The sequence below is a fragment of the Ahaetulla prasina genome, chromosome 4 (assembly GCF_028640845.1).
Source record: "Ahaetulla prasina isolate Xishuangbanna chromosome 4, ASM2864084v1, whole genome shotgun sequence".
Lineage (NCBI taxonomy): Eukaryota > Metazoa > Chordata > Lepidosauria > Squamata > Colubridae > Ahaetulla > Ahaetulla prasina.
Genome location: NC_080542.1, coordinates 46,644,538 through 46,662,046, shown reverse-complemented (window position 1 = coordinate 46,662,046; position 17,509 = coordinate 46,644,538). Strand labels below are relative to the sequence as shown.

General features: G+C 39.7%; 1 protein-coding gene across 4 annotated transcripts in view; it reads right to left on the bottom strand.

The window, feature by feature from the left end:
• SLC4A1 (solute carrier family 4 member 1 (Diego blood group)) overlaps window positions 1-17,509 on the bottom strand; it is a 70,580-nt gene that overhangs the window by 35,937 nt on the left and 17,134 nt on the right. For 2 of the 4 annotated variants that reach the window (XM_058180852.1, XM_058180856.1), the window contains exons 4-9: window positions 16,999-17,078; window positions 14,818-14,995; window positions 13,186-13,321; window positions 9,188-9,326; window positions 5,491-5,572; window positions 2,280-2,464 (exon numbers count right to left, since the gene is read on the bottom strand). In XM_058180852.1, coding sequence (XP_058036835.1) covers window positions 2,280-2,464; window positions 5,491-5,572; window positions 9,188-9,326; window positions 13,186-13,321; window positions 14,818-14,995; window positions 16,999-17,078 — 800 coding nt within the window. The remainder of the gene's footprint in view (window positions 1-2,279; window positions 2,465-5,490; window positions 5,573-9,187; window positions 9,327-13,185; window positions 13,322-14,817; window positions 14,996-16,998; window positions 17,079-17,509) is intronic. The other 2 variants (XM_058180854.1, XM_058180855.1) reach the window with 1 other exon arrangement.

Sequence of the window (17,509 nt, the reverse complement as noted above, 5' to 3'; positions counted from 1 at the left end):
ATAAAACAGTGCTCAGGGAGGCACTGGGCAGGAATGGGGTGGGCTCATTTCACAGCCTGCTTCTCCACTCTGTCTGAAGCAGTACTCTACTGTTGATATAGATAAGGGATAGGTCCAACTTGCCATAAACAATTCATTTTAAGTTACTTGTTAAAACTATGTATTTCAGTGAAGAGTTGAATCAGATTTATCTGAAATACGCCTCTCTAGCAGATTAAAATTAATCAGTGAATGTAACAATTCTAGATGTTAAAACGAATGAAACTGAAAAATAAACATCCACAAGTCTTTACCAAGACAAACTTCTAAAGTAAAATGATTTTGCTATGAAAACTACATGCTCTAAAACCAGGGTAGTCAACCTTTTTATACCTACCACCAACTTTTGTATCTCTGTTAGTAGTAAAATTTTCTAACCACCCACCGGTTCCACAGTAATGTGTCGTGTATCATCATCTGCACATGCCTCTCGCGCATCGTGGATTGGGTTTGGGGGGGGCACCAGCTACCAGCTGTTTGTTACAGCTGGGTGATGTGGGGGGAGATGCGCGAGCTATTCTGGGACAAGGGTCTTTTGTTTGCGGTCGCACTATAGCGCCATTTAGTTTCACTTACGTAACGTGAACTAAACTTATGCGTGGGCAATACAAATAGTATATTTTTAGAAATTTAAATTGTCACAGGGAATTTTATGAAAACCTAATGAAAATGTTTTTAAATAATGCTATGAAATTTTTTTAAAAGGTCAATTAAATTAAAAAAAAGGAAAGTGTATCGGACAAAACCGCTACCGCCCACCATAAAAGCTGGAACACCCACTAGTGGGCGGTAGGGACCAGGTTGACTACCATGCTCTAAAACATCTGTATTGACAGCTGCCCATTTCGCCTGTATTGTCAGTTATTTGGAAATGCTTTTTTTTTTTACATTTATATCCCGCCCTTCTCCGAAGACTCAGAGCGGCTAACACTATGTTAGCAATAGTCTTCATTCTATTTGTATATTTATATACAAAGTCAACTTATTGTCCCCAACAATCTGGGTCCTCATTTTACCTACCTTATAAAGGATGGAAGGCTGAGTCAACCTTGGGCCTGGTGGGACTAGAACCTGCAATAATTGCAGGCTGCTGCTGTTAATAACAGGCTGCATTAACACCTGAGCCACAAAGCTTTGCTTTGCAAAAAGCCTTCAATAATAAGGAACTTCTAGTAGCCTAATATCTCAGGCCGGCTTGTCAAACAAAGGGCCGGTGAATAGCGCAGGCTGGTAATGCCTGTTATTAAGAACACAAAGCCTGCAATTACTGCAGGTTCGAGCCTGGCCCAAGGTTGACTCAGCCTTCCATCCTTTATAAGGTAGGTAAAATGAGGACCCAGATTGTTGGGGGGGCAATAAGTTGACTTTGTAAAAATATACAAATAGAATGAGACTATTGCCTTATACACTGTAAGCCGCCCTGAGTCTTCGGAGAAGGGCGGGGTATAAATGTAAAAAAAAAACAAAAAAAAAAACAGGTGGCCCACGGGCCGGATGCATCACACACAGGCCATGCCCACCCTGGCTCCGCAAAGGCAAAAAAAGGTCACAATATGTCACATAACGCAATCAAGTTTGACACTCTAGATCTTGCATGGCATGATAGAGAAAGTGAGAACCAAGAACTAAAGACAACACTTCCCAGAAACTTTTATCCATGGAAGTTGCCATCTTAGAAGACAATTAGCCACTGAAAAGGACATGGAATTTCTTTGCCAGGACCAATAATTGTGTTAGGTTCTGATATTCTGAATTGATCACAAGCAGAGAGAAAAGAATAAATCTTGCCCATGCAATTATGATGCCCTTATTTGTGGTAATAGGTGAGAAGCTTATTAAAAGCCTTACTGCTCCACCTGCTGGTTGGAGAAATCTCACCAGGCCTCTCATTTTCTATGCTGTACGAAATTCTAGTCGTTATAACCATCCTGCATATAATACAGCCTCATTCTGGCTATTCATGCTGATGGAACAGGAGGGAAGTCTTTTGGGTCTCCGTTCTTTACTTCACACCTGGCATACCAGTTTCTAATGTTGATTTTGGTGCCACTTGATTTCCTTTTTGTCCTTGTCAGGAAACCATTTCTTCAACATCAGAATTACAGAAGCTGTCAGCCTTGCTCTCAGCTTATTCACATGGGTTTCTCACTGCTGAATACTCACCTGCTAATCTTTTCTGAAAGCAGGATCTACCATTATTTCCTCAGGCCCCTTGAATGAATAAAGGAAAACCAACTTACCCTCTCAGATATCATAGTTGAGATGGCTCTCCCGATTTCGTGGTAGCTAATGTTGGGGGAATCAGGGCCCAGAACCACAAAAAGGAACCTGACCGGGACAGGAACCTCTAGGACAGAGTCCAGCTTCACAGCCTCCTTCAAGCGTATAAAGGCCAGAGTAGGTCGGTCCAGGAAGGTGGCACAGCCTGAAGGGAGGATGGATGGGCATGGGATATAGTTTAGGGGCTTTGGCACAAAGAGAAACAGAAAGAGAGAAAATGCAGGCAAAAAAGAAAGGAATCAAGCGGAGGCAAAAGGGTGGAAGTGAAGGGAACAAGGGGAGAGAAGGGGAGACAGCGAAGTGAGCAAAGTTTGCAGACAGGGTTTGATAAGCTAGATAGAGAAGCAAAGCATAGGACAAATATGGCTTCTTCCTGGCCCAAATGCACAAGAAAGCAAGAATAAGCAGGTAGATTCCCATTCCCCAAACTTTTTAAGATTAGGATGCATTTGTAGAACAAATAGTGCTGGCTCTACAATTAGGCACCGTGCAGCAATATTAAACTATGGCAATTTAACAGTTTCAGAATTTCCCACATTAATACTTCAATTATGTACATAAATCACTCTGCTTTAAAAGAGAAAAGAAAGACAGTAAGAAGAAAGATATAGATGTGAGGAGAGAAATTGTTTGCTAGTCATTGTGTTTAAAGAAACTAGTATTTCTTAACCTTGGAGGCATCAAGATGTATGGACTTCAACTCCCAGAATCCCCCATGCTGGCTCGGGAGTTAAGAGGTTAAGGTTGAAAAACACTGACGTAGAGTATTAAGGAATATAGCAGGGATAGAATTCAGCAGGTTCTGGAGAACCGGTAGCGGAAATTTTGAGCAGTTCGGAGAACTGGTAAATACCACCTCTGACTGGCCCCACCCCCATCTAGTCTCTGCCTCCCAAGTCCCACCTGATAGGGAGGAAATGGGGATTTTGTAGTAACCTTCCCCTGGAGTGGGGTGGGAATGGAGATTTTACAATATCCTTCCCCTGCCATGGCCACCATGCCACGCCTACTAAGTCATGCCACGCCCACCAAGCCATGCCCACAGAACTGGTATTAAAATTTTTTGAATCCCACTACTGGAATGTAGGTTCTGAAATCAAATGTATTATTCTTTCTCTTTCTAGCTAGAGATCTTTGAAGCAAGTCAGAACATTTTTCATATTTGCAAATTATGTTAGACTCTTCCAAGGCCAAAACCTGGAATAAGAACAACTTTGTTTCTCATTTCCCAATTTACTCTGTCTAGGTGGATTGATCACTTCCTGTAGATTCTGGTTCCTATGTAGGGCTGAATAAATTGGTTTATGGTATTACCTCATTCCTCATTATCTCATGAGTTGTACATCTGCAGATTCATGTAGATCTCTATATAAAGTGAAACTAGACTGTCCTTAGATCTGATATCCCTACTTGGTGTCCATTTTTGTGTTAGATTTCAATTTCTGATGAGAATGATGGGGGCTGGTATAAAAAAACCTGCAAGTTCTGTTTGGGGAAGGCTGATTTTGATTGTTTTTGAATAATGTAGATACAAAAAAGTTGGGAGCCCAAAGATAGTAGTGGTGGGTAAATTAAGGTACCCTATCTGAGCTGCAGAAATATGGATAACTGTTAGATGGCAGCAACTAGGTACAAAAAACTAATTTTCATATCCAGATGGCTTTGTAGTCCAGATATGATAACTGTAGTAAGTTGACAAGCCATAGATTAAGATCAGGAATAAAATAGAATATATTCTAATATGTGCTCAAGGAGTTGGCCAGAAAAAGAAAGGAAGACCTGCGATATAACTCTGCTTTGGAATTGCTTGAAATGTAAGGATCAATAGATAATTGCATCATACTAATGTCAACAGATCAATCTGTGGTTCATACTGCATTAAAATAATTAAAATAAGATTAAGATTTAAAATACCGGTAATTAAAATAATCCTACTTCAATGGCTCTATAAAGTTTCATATATTATTATTTATAATTATTTCATATATTATTATTTATAATTATTTCATAATTATAAACAGACCAGTCAAATGGTGGACTTAAGCCCAGCATAGGTATTTCAAGTATATTTTAAAAAACACGTCAAATAAAATAATCTAATAATACTAATAATATCTATCTATCTATCTATCTATCTATCTATCTATCTATCTATCTATCTATCTATCTATCTATCTAGAAACATACATACAGTACATGCATGTATTTCAATGTATGTAATGGATTATAATACATAGATATTTTATGCAAAGCACATCCAGTTTTGTTTCTGATATTTTTCATTAACATTTTGGGTTAATAAATATTTCTTCAATGGAATTGACCTAAGCTATACCATTAGTCAGATTTATTAGAATGGTTTTTATTAATTTTTAGGGCTGTGCAGTGATCCAGATCTAATGGGGGAAAAGTGATCCAGAGGAGTTCCTGGATTGCCTGTAAGATTGCTGTTTTATTATCCCAACAACAACACAACAAAAAGTCTAGTTTAAAGAGGTGCCTACAAAGACTGCAGGAAGTTCCCTGCGTGGTGCATATCACCATTTTTCTTTCATTCTGGATCACCACTGAGCTTTATTTATTAAACCTTTGCTGGCCAAATTTACCTTGTCGGATTTTCTGCTCATGCCATCATCTGTATTCTATGATACTAATGTATAACTTTCAATTTTTTGAAATTTTTCCAGGAGTTTGTAATAGCTTTTCTTGTTGCCAATAAAGCAGACCCTTTTAATATCAGATAATATAACAATGCATTTTCTCTTTGATAGATATTAATAATGCTAATAAAAGTAGTGGCTTTTCTTTTTTAATAGTTATGCTTATTTCAACTAATAACATTTTTCAGCATAGTTTTACTTTCCATAAGTCCACCCCATATCTATCTATGTACCCATTTTTTGGCATCCATACGAACATTGTGGCCTACAATGCTGGAAATTTTTGAATGATTCTCTGGTGTATTGTAGCCCTTGCTCATCAGTTTCAAAGTCCAGCATATATTCTGAGGTCATTGCAGCAATTCTTCAAGATCTTATCTGAAATCTTATCTGGAGAAGCCAAGAAATGAAACAATGACATTCAACACAACTGCTCTCATGCTACTCTAGAGGTCCAGTACACACTTTCTATAACAGGATCCTTTTACACTTGAACACAGAAGATACTTACCAACCAATCCCAGAGTGGCTTCTGCATCAGGAGGAATCTTATCTAATAGCTGCTTCTTAAAACCACTATGACTTGACTCTCCCTGCAAGAAAAAAAAATCTTGGAGATTACACTCTGAATTTGAGAAAATTAGATATTTTCTTACAAGTGACTCTTAAGATAGTATAGATTTAGCTGCTCCTGAAAAAGGCCTATTTCAATATGTATTCAGACTTGAACTGAATCAGCCTTTAGTGTTCTGATTGATGACTTTTACCAAAAGAAAGACTACAACATAGCTAGTTCTCCTTGAATTCCTGACAGTTTTTGATACTCTTGATCATGGTATCCTTCTAAACTAGTGCTGTGGGTTGGAGATCAAGAGCACAATAGTTCAGGAGCTCCATTTTTACTGAAGGGCTGTACTCAAAAATGCCTTTTTGTCACTACATTTTGTCCCCATGATAATTAAGTGGTGGGGAGCTCTTTAAGATTGCATTCTGCCCTCATGTATTCTAGTAATGGGTGGATATTACTGTACAATATGCTGTATGTAGGACTTCCTACATTTGCAATTCTATAGTATATAATAGATGGGCTGTTGAAGGGAACCACTGATTTTGAATTACAGGTTTCATGGTGTATTCCTGCATTGCTTGCTAGTATGTTAGCAAGTCAAATTATACAGTTCTGTTGAACATTATAAAACTCAGTACAATTTAGGACCCAGTATCAGATGCATTGCCTTGACCACCATGTAGTTGGCTGGCTTATGAAATTAATTAAGAAAAAATAATTAAGATAGCCTACTTGAATTATGTAGACATTCCCTATATGTGATAATCCAAGAGAAAGAAATTCTCAATACAGGTTATGATGATGGATTTTCTTCTCTGTTTTACTTTAAAAAGTAATTTGTAGACTACATACTTCATCTGAAGTGAGGGATGCAAAAGATGACAATCTTTGTTCAATTTGTTCAAATTCTTGAGCAGTGATACCAAGTCTGGCCAATCCATTGATTTTTTTTATTATTATTATTACTATTATTATTATTATTATTATTATTATTATTATTATTATTATTATTATTATTATTATTATTATTATTATTAATTGAATTTCTAGACCGCCCGTCTCCCGAAGGACTCAGGGCGGTGTACAGCCAAGCTAAAAAACATACACAATATACAATTTAAAAACTAAATTAAGAAACTTATTACACAATTGGCTGAGAAATTAAAATATTTAAAATCTAAAACCCCCAATTTAAAACATAAATAGAATTTAAAATTTAAAAAACTAAACAGTTTAAAAAGTTTAAGCTAGCCCCGCGCGAATAAACAAATATGTTTTCAATTCGCGGCGAAAGGTCCGAAGGTCAGGTATTTGGCGTAAACCAGGGGGAAGTTCATTCCAAAGAGTAGGAGCCCCCACAGAGAAGGATCTTCCCCTGGGGGCCACCAGCCGACATTGTTTGGCGGACGGCACCCTGAGAAGTCCCTCTCTGCGAGAGTGTACGGGATGGTGGGAGGAATGAGGTAACAGCAGGCGGTCCAGTAAGTACCCAGGCCCCAAGCCATGGAGCGCTTTGAAGGTGGTAACCAAGACCTTGAAATGCACCCGAAAGGCAACAGGTAGCCAGTGCAGTCTGCGCAGGAGAGGTGTTACATGGGAGTTACGTGGAACTCCCTCTATCACCCGCGCAGCTGCATTCTGGACCAACTGAAGCCTCCGAGTGCATCTCAAGGGGAGCCCCATGTAGAGAGCATTGCAATAATCCAGGCAAGAGGTAATGAGAGCATGAGTGACTGTGCATAAGGCATCCCGATCAAGGAAGGGGCGCAACTGGCGAACCAGGCGAACCTGGTGAAAGACTCTCCTGGAGACGGCTGTCAAATGATCTTCAAATGACAGCCGTGCATCCAGGAGAACACCCAAGTTGCGCACCCTTTCCCTTGGGGCCAATAACTCGCCCCCAACAGCCAGCTGCGGCTGAAGCTGACTGTATTGGGGTGCCGGCATCCACAGCCACTCCGTCTTGGAGGGATTGAGCTTGAGCCTGTTCCTCCCCATCCAGACCCGTACGGCCTCCAAACACCGGGACAGCACTTTGACAGCTTCGTTGGGGTGGCCCGGAGTGGAAAAGTACAGCTGAGTGTCATCAGCGTACAGGTGATATCTCACCTCGAAGCCACTGATGATCTCACCCAACGGCTTCATATAGATGTTGAACAGGAGGGACAAGAGAATCGACCCCTGCAGCACCTCTGCCCCCCTGTCAACACCGTCTGCGACCGGTCAGAGAGGTAGGAGGAGAACCACCGATAAACGGTGCCTCCCACTCCCAACCCCCCCAACCGGCGCAGCAGGATACCATGGTCGATGGTATCAAAAGCCGCCGAGAGATCTAACAGGACCAGAGCAGAGGAATAACCCCTGTCTCTGGCTCTCCAGAGATCATCTACCAACGCGACCAAAGCTGTCTCCGTGCTATATCCGTGTCGGAAGCCGGACTGGAACGGGTCTAGATAGACGGCTTCATCCAGGTATTGGAGTAGCTGCCATGCCACAGCACTCTCTACAACCTTCGCAATAAAGCGAAGGTTGGAGACCGGACGGTAATTACCTAAAACAGCTGGGTCCAGGGACGGCTTCTTGAGGAGGGGTCTCACCACCGCCTCCTTCAAGGCGGCAGGGAAAACCCCTTCCAACAGAGAAGCGTTAATAATCCCCTGGAGCCAGCCTCGTGTCACTTCCTGAGAGGCCAGTACCAGCCAGGAAGGGCACGGGTCCAGTAAACATGCCATGGCATGCAGCCTCCCCAATGTCCTCAGGAGCCACAGGGTCAAACTCATCCCAAACAATCTCCACAAGACGCGACTCTGCCCTCTCTTCCGGATCATCCCAATTTCGGTCCAAGCTATCCCGGAGCTGAACGATTTTATCGTATAGATAACCACTAAACTCCTCGGCACATCCCTGTAATGGGTCATCCCGCACTTCCTTATGCAGGAGAGAGCGGGTCACCTGAAACAGGGCGGCCGGGCGGTTATCTGTTGACGCAATGAGGGTGGAAGCGTAAGAACACTTCGCCTCCCTCATTGCCACTAGGTAGGTCCTAGAATAGGACCTAACTAGTGTTCGGTCAGCTTCGGAACGGCTGGACCTCCAAACACTCTCTAGGTGTCTTCTCTGGCGTTTCATCTCCCTCAGCCCCTTGGAGAACCAGGGGGCCGGCTGAGATTTACGCCGGGTCAGAGGCCGCAAGGGCACGACACGGTCCAAAGCTCCAGCCGCGGCCCGTTCCCAGGCCGCAACTAGTTCTTCAGCCGTGCTGTGGGCCAGGTCCTCAGGAAACGGCCCAAGCTCCATCAGGAACCTCTCCGGGTCCATCAGGCGCCTGGGACGGAACCAACGCGTTGGTTCCGTCTCCCTGCAGTGGTGGGTAGCGGTCTGAAAATCTAGGCGAAGGAGAAAATGATCTGACCATGACACCAGTTCTGTTTCTAACTTCTTACTTTAAGACTTCTTACCAGTCATAACGCTTTGCTTGATGATGTTGCTTTGCTTACTTGGTTCTCTTTTAAGTCTGAGGACAACTGAAGTCTGAGTACAATTGCATACTTAGATGGGAAAAATTATAGTTTGAATTCCAGTACTTGTGGCACTGTAGTCATAAAATATTCTCCATTTATTTACTGCAAAGTTAACTTACCTGCTCTGAGCCGTTAGAAAATGTCTTCATCTCAATTTGGTGATGTTCTTGAAGCAGCGGTTGAGTTGAGTCTTTGGCATCTGTTCGTTGTACCCGTGCAGGCAACAGAGTGTTTAATGAAGCTGATTCACTAGGATGACTGGGCAAAGAATAAATATATATATATATATATCAGGCTCAATGAAGAGAAAAAGAATAAGAATGCAATAGTAATAAATTAATGCCTAGGTCTTCACACAAGAATTCATGTAACAACTGATATGTGTAAAATGGTCAGATTAATTTATAGGCATTGTCTATCAACCAAAATATATACCGCCCTGAATTGCTTTACTGGTGAGGGGGGGCATATAACAAGGACTTCCCCCAAAATGGGGACTTCCCAAAAATGGCATGTTGTGGAGCGCAGGAGTTTTCTTCCCTGCTGACAAACTGCTGATTTTGCTGCCAAAGCTGGTTCTCTGATGGCACACTGCCTAGATTCAAATGGGAGTTACTAGGGATGATCCAAGACCATGGACCTATATGAGAAGTGGAATCTTTATCAATAATTTTCTATATTGGGTCTCCATCTTTTCCTTTCAACTGTCTGCTTTTTAAAGCATGCCTTGGTTTCAACTACGCTTTTGATGATGTTGCTTTGCTTACTTGGTTCTCTTTTAAGTCTGAGGACAACTGAAGTCTGAGTACAATTGCATACTTAGATGGGAAAAATTATAGTTTGAATTCCAGTACTTGTGGCACTGTAGTCATAAAATATTCTCCATTTATTTACTGCAAAGTTAACTTACCTGCTCTGAGCCGTTAGAAAATGTCTTCATCTCAATTTGGTGATGTTCTTGAAGCAGCGGTTGAGTTGAGTCTTTGGCATCTGTTCGTTGGACCGTGCAGGCAACAGAGTGTTTAATGAAGCTGATTCACTAGGATGACTGGGCAAAGAATAAATATATATATATATATATCAGGCTCAATGAAGAGAAAAAGAATAAGAATGCAATAGTAATAAATTAATGCCTAGGTCTTCACACAAGAATTCATGTAACAACTGATATGTGTAAAATGGTCAGATTAATTTATAGGCATTGTCTATCAACCAAAATATATACCGCCCTGAATTGCTTTACTGGTGAGGGGGGGCATATAACAAGGACTTCCCCCAAAATGGGGACTTCCCAAAAATGGCATGTTGTGGAGCGCAGGAGTTTTCTTCCCTGCTGACAAACTGCTGATTTTGCTGCCAAAGCTGGTTCTCTGATGGCACACTGCCTAGATTCAAATGGGAGTTACTAGGGATGATCCAAGACCATGGACCTATATGAGAAGTGGAATCTTTATCAATAATTTTCTATATTGGGTCTCCATCTTTTCCTTTCAACTGTCTGCTTTTTAAAGCATGCCTTGGTTTCAACTACACGTTTTGATGGTTTGTTTTTTTCCGTTTGACATTTACTTTTAAATGTTAATTGACTGGTTGAATGCTGATTTGTTTTAAACCCTGATTTTAAAGAAGAATTTTTGTGGTGTTTTTTTTTTACTGATTTATTAGTTACTATAAATCACTTTTGTTTTCTCTCTATGGAACTCAACTTGGATTCCTGGGTAATGAAAAGGACCTCATTTGATTTACACTTGTATCAGAGTTTCACAAAAGGAGTTTCACGTTTTATTAATTTTTTAAAAACTCATCTTATTTTTTAAAAAAATTTGAATTCCCCTCCTCTTTTTTATTGTGAGAAAGGTTTTTCAGCATTCTCTGAATTCCTTTGTTATGGTGCTTCTTCTGTCTTTGAGAATTGTTTATGACTGGCTGTTAAAAGCAGTGATGAAATCCGCCATGATTTGCGAGCGGTTCATTGCCCGCGCATGCACGGTGTACGCCAAACATACGCTGTGTGCGTGCATGCAGAGTGCACACCAAATGCACGCATCAAATGCTTCATGTGGAAAAAGCACATTTAGCGAGGTAAGTAGAACAATGAGGGGGGGACAGTTCTGCTGTGCTATTTAGATTCGCTAGAAAGCAGGATTTCCTTTCCTATAGTGAATATAAATTGTGTGGCACAGCTGATCGTTAGAAATACTGGTTCAGATCAACCGGTAGCTTTTTTTTACTACCGGTTTGCTGAACCAGTAGCTTTTATCACTACCAGTTCACCCAAACCAGTGCAAACTGGTAGGCTTTCACCACTGTGTAAATGCTCAGCTACAGAAGAGTCTTGCGTCCAATCCATAGGAGGGCTTATGACTTTGGGGAATGAGAAGCAATAATTGAGAAACAACAATTTTCTGTTTCAGTTTTCTGTTTTGCAAGGGGGGAACCATTATAGCTGTAATATATCTATCAGTATTCAACTGGGAGGTGGGGGACAATATATGTATATGTGTTCTTAAATTTTGTTTTTTTAATGAACCTTTTAAAAACACTTTGTCTAATTTTGTTTTGTCTTTGTAATCTTTTGCTTCTTTTTTGAAGTTTGTATTTTAACTTTCTGAATAAAATTAAAAGTTATTAGGTAAGGTGAGAGGGTGGCATACAAATTTAATAAATAAATAAATAAAACTAGAGAATTTGGCTTTATTGCACAGAATGTCCTTCTGGCAGAAGGCAACAACTCATTTTTAAAATCCTATTTCTCTGGCAGAAAGGATTTCCCAACTTTTCAACGTTACCTACTATCTACATTTTACTAAAATAGCCAGTTATTTCATTTTTTCCCTTAAGAAAGGTTCACTGTTAAGTATATTTATTTTAAAATTTGAAAAATACATATACTTTATTTGTAACAAAAAACACAAACATCTTCACAAAGAAGAGTTGTGGAAAGTCTAAATAGTTCCACAGTAACTTCTGATTCACAGAGTTTAAAGTTCTATCTAGTATTAAGAAGTCATTGAGTTGAAAGAGGTCATTAGACCCTGATCACTGTGAGATTCCAGATGGAAGTATCCCCAACAGTTGACTGAAAGTCTCTGAAAACACCACCACTTTCATTACTCATAATTCCACTGCTGAATTGTTTTTGTATTACAAAGGTTTTCTTCAAGTTTAATCTAAATTGACCTTCCTATATGACCCTTATTTCATTTTCTGAATTCTGACCATAATACAATATAGATTTGTATTGCACTCCTTCAGGAACTTGGCAAATGCTATTGTATTTTTAGAATAGAATAGAATTTTATTGGCCAAGTGTGAATGGACACACAAGGAATTTGTCTTGGTGCATATGCTCTCAGTGTACATAAAAGAAAAGATACATTCATCAAGGTACAACATTTACAACACAATTGATGATCAATATATCAATATAAATCATAAGGATTGCCAGCAACAAGTTATAGTCATACAGTCATAAGTGGAAAGAGATTGGTGATGGGAGCTATGAAACGATTAATAGTAGTGCAGATTCAGTAAATAGTCTGACAGTGTTGAGGGAATTATTTGTTTAGCAGAGTGATGGCCTTCGGGGAAAAAAGTTTAGTCATAACTTTTCAAAACTAAAACCATCCAGTTCTGTTATGTCTCTTCAGCAGGCTTATTTTCCAGCCCCTGATCATTATGATACCCTTCTTTGCACTGTTCCAAAGAAATAGAAATACTGAGCTCATAGACTAAAAGGCTAGCAGACACAAGGCAATTCTTTACATATCCCATTTTTCCTAAATGTCACATCAGTAGGTTAAGTATGACAGGCAGATGTTTCTGCTGTTTTTGCCGCTCCTGATCTTGCAGGACCTTTACTGGACTTGTCCAGATCTTGGAATGAAATCCAAATACTATGCATTGGCAACTAGTGCAGGGATCAGGTCTTCTCATATGCTCTTTCATTCTCAGTACCCTTTCCCACTTATATATGACACATCTGTCACTAGCTTAATTTATAGAGTATGCCTGATCCAGAAAGAGCTAGGCATGGATTGTGGCCTATTTTTCTTGACTGTCCCATTCATTCTTTGGGTGGAGAAATGTCATATTTCATATTTGTTTTTACCAATACCTGTGCTGAAGTAGAAGAGTTCTTAAAAGCACCTCTTGGTCATCAGGCTTGACTTTTCCTTCATAGATCATTTGGGAAAGTATTTGATTGGCAATCCCAGCTAGACTTCTTTCTTGCAAATCTAGAAGGAAAGTTCCTAGAAATGCAGAAATAGAGAGATCATGTCAAAGAAACATTTTGATCATTTGAAAGAGATATTTGCTTGCATTCCAAAAGAGACATTTATTATCTTTATGAAGTATATCAAAACGAAAATTGAGAAACTTTTAATTGATTTTTCAATTCTTTCCCCAAAATGAATTCCACGATTACTACTGTTATTTAAGAGACTCCCAAATCATTGAGGCTAGAAAATTTGAAAGATGGAAAGTGATAGATAGATAAAATGAGTGTGTGTGTGTGTGTGTGTGTATTTTTTTTTCCTGAGGTTTTTGCGGGTGTTTGTATGTAGGTCTTTGGTTATTCGGGTTTTCTCCTGCATAAAATTGGAGGTGTCTTGGTGACGTTTCAACGAAGTCTCATTCGTCATCTTCAGGCTTCAGCTTCGTGCTTCTGGGAGCAATGTGTGATTGCAGCTGTTTCTTCCTTTTTAACTGCTAGTGGGGGTTTGAACTGATTGGGTGGGAGCTTGGCTGTGCTCTGATTGGATGGGGGTTTTTTTGTGCTCTGATTGGCTGGGGGTGTATCCTGTTTGGGTGGGGGCTCACCAGCTCAAATCCTGCTGCAACTCAGACTAATCTGAGCACAACCAAGCCCCCACCCCAACAGGACACCCCCCCAGCCAATCAGAGCACAAAAAAACCCCATCCAATCAGAGCACAGCCAAGCTCCCACCCAATCAGTTCAAACCCCCATTAGCAGTTAAAAAGGAAGAAACAGCTGCAATCACACATTGCTCCCAGAAGCACGAAGCTGAAGCCTGAAGATGACGAATGAGACTTTGTTGAAATGTTGTTAAGACACCTCCGATTTTACGTGGAAGAAAACCCGAATAACCAAAGACCTACATGTATATATGTGTGTGTGTGTATATATATATATATATATACACACACACACACATATATACATACATACATACATACATACATACACATGTAGATATGTATGGAGATATAATAGATATTGATACAGATATAAATATATTATACTGATTTACTCTTCTCTCCATTTCCTATTATTAATGACAGATTTTTTTCCCTTTTTGGAAACCTTGGGCTATTTGTTGGAAAACTGGTAAGAACAAGTCCATCAATACATGAAAGGTGGGGTTTTTGGTGCTCCCTGAGATTAGTGGGTTTTTTTTTTTACAGATGTTCCATTACCAAACTAAATAACACAACCAGTGCTACTTGATGCATTAATGAGGTTACCTGGTTTGGTAATGAAACATCTGCAAGAAAACCACTAAGCTTATGGAGCATCAAGGACTCCACAGTTCAGAGCTTCAAATATTTTCTTTTATCAGTAAAAATATGAATGTCAATCGTACCTAATATAGCACTGGGATTTGGACAGTGGAAAAGGTGAGTGCAAGCACCCTTCTTTTTCTTTTGTAGCCCATTGTTTGGAAACAATCAAAGGGCAAGTTCTTAAGGAAATTTGTACAATCCTTGCAGTCTCTTTCCTCACCTTTGCAAAAAGCCTTGTGTACCTCCAGAAGGCTTTTGAAAGTCAGGTATGAAAGGTGAGGTCTCCCCCAATGCCCCATCTCCTCAAAGTCTTCTTCCAGTTTGATCCAGTGAGAAGCTTCCATCCAGCGAAACTCATTGTTCTTGTCCATGACTAGCTCATGAAGTTCCACATATGACTGAAAATAGCAAAAACATGTCATAATGATTGCCACTTTACTTTTCCTTCAGTGCTCTGTAAAGTGACGCAACTTGCAGAAATTCAACAGGCAATATTTCTACAAGTAGGGATATACTGGGGAGTGATATGCAACAATTTTATCCGCTGCATGTCTCCCCTATTGATGAGGACATTAAGGACATAAGGAACAGTGGGGAAAAGAAAATCCCCTTTTTAGGAAAGAAAAATAGAGAAAGCAACCTTCCTCTGCATCAAGTTGTTGCTCTCCAGATGTGTGGGATCTTTCTCATTTATAACTGTGAGTTCTAGGAATTGTTGTGTCCACATCTGAAGACAAGAGAGATGGAAGGCTGCTGTATAAATTCACTGCCACCTCAGCCTGCCAAGTACTTGCATGAAAGCTATTCCTTCCTCACTAAAGCCTGTGCTGTGTATCCCTTGTTCTTGTTTAGATCAGGAGTGTGCAATTTTTGGCAGGCTGAGCTCTTTGGATTAGGTGCCAAGAGGTATGCTCCAAAGTGTACTCAATGGGAACAAAGCAAAACATTTCCTTTCCCTAAAATAAACCTTCACTCAAACTTTAGCCAAGTTTTCTTAGTGGCCATATGCAGGAGACTGCATTGTTTTCCCCTGGGATGTTTTTGATTTCCCAAAGTAACCTATTTCTGGTGTATCCCTGGAAGTCACTAGGATTGACTATATTTGAGTATTTCCAGTCTTGGTCAAGATTGTTTGTGTTATTTAAAGAAAACATCATCATTAGAAGTACTTTTTCTCTAAGGCATTTAATATTTTTCTTTTGTTGCATTAAAATTTACAGTTTTGTGGGCGAAAGATAAAATTAGCTTTGAGGTTCTGTACTTTTTTTGTTGTTGAGAAAATTGTGCTCTTTAATTTGGTTTACGATTACAAAAGCAAGCAATGGGGTTATGATTTTGTTCATTACTCAAATGTATATTCCACCGCAATCACAAGGCTCTTGGATGCTCACAAAATGATTTTGTGATGGCAGAAGTGCACCCTTTCCCCAAATGTAAAATGCATGATACATTTGGCTTCAAAACAGAAGTATATTTGCAACTGAGATCTGAAAAATAGTGTAGAAATTCTTTGTTTGGCTTTCCCATCCTTTAGGTTTATTAAAAAGCAGAAGGGGTTGGTCAGGAGGAATGGAATGTCATTGATCCTTCTAATACCATTTCTTTAACTAAAATTGTACAGTTAGTATATTTTGCAAACAGGCAGTTCCTAGCAGTTCCAATTAAAGGGATTGTAGTTATTTTTAATGGACTTGGAGTGCTGAGGTGGGAGGTGGTTGAGGGAAGAAGATAGATGGCATTATGATGAACACAGAAATGGAAATTAGTGACAAGATGCACCATAAAATTATCAAGCAGCACCATAATTTATTTTTTAAAGAGATAGTTAGATGGGCAGCTTTTTTATACCTGTTTATATGTCTTTTTGATGCTTTATAGCTTTATTATTTTTATATTGTTTTAAGTATTTAAAGTATTTAAATACTTCAAAGCAGGGGTCTCCAATCTTGTCAACTTTAAGACTTGTGGACTTCAACTCCCAGAGTTATTCTGAGAGTTGAAATCCACAAGTCTTAAAGTTGACAAGATTGGAGACCCCTGCTTCGAAGTATTTAAAACTTTGTAAATGTTCTATTTATATTTTGCAAATTCTCTTGAACCTCTATGCTGATCTATGGCCATGATAAAGATTTGACTTGCTCTTTTGAATCTTAATCAAGGTTACATCAGACACTTTGAATCAAGTAAGAATTATTTAGGGACTGTGTAAAAATCCAAAACATATATCTATTTTCTACATAGAAAAAAAATTGTTTGACAATCCCTGCACCACTGGGGCTTTCAAAGTTACTTCAGAGAAAGAGCACTCCAGAGGTTTCTACAGCTGGATCCTTGATATCTTGGAAACTGCTTACAAATTACCACAACCAAACTCAAATCTCTCCATGCCCTAGGAACGTACATTATGGGAAGCTTTGTGGGAGATGAGTGGCTTCGCAGGCTCCGTACCTCGTGGCTCCTCCTCAGGTGAGGAGGAACTACCTGTCAATAAGAAAATAAGTTTACTTATTCATTGCTTTTTCATCTCCACTCTTCCCATTTCCCATTTCCTCCACTGTGCTCCAAACGGCATGCAGAAAATAATCTCTTTCTATGCCCTTGACAACTCTGTGAGGTAAATCAGATGAAAGATATGACATTGTTACAAACCGCCCTCTGTATTGTGCGTATCTTCTGTTTGGAGTCAGTATATTTTTATCCATTCTGTTGGATATATATCCATTCATTCATACTTGCTGAAATCTGAACACTCTATGCCTCTTGTGACCTGGATGAATGTCAAGTAAATGACAGCAGCTTTTAAACCTAACCCTAACTATAGCTCAGTCTTTTGTGGATGATTGTGTTTTCCAAACCCAACTCCTTGGGTTACCCTGTTTCCCCGAAAATAAGACCCAACCGGAAAATAAGTC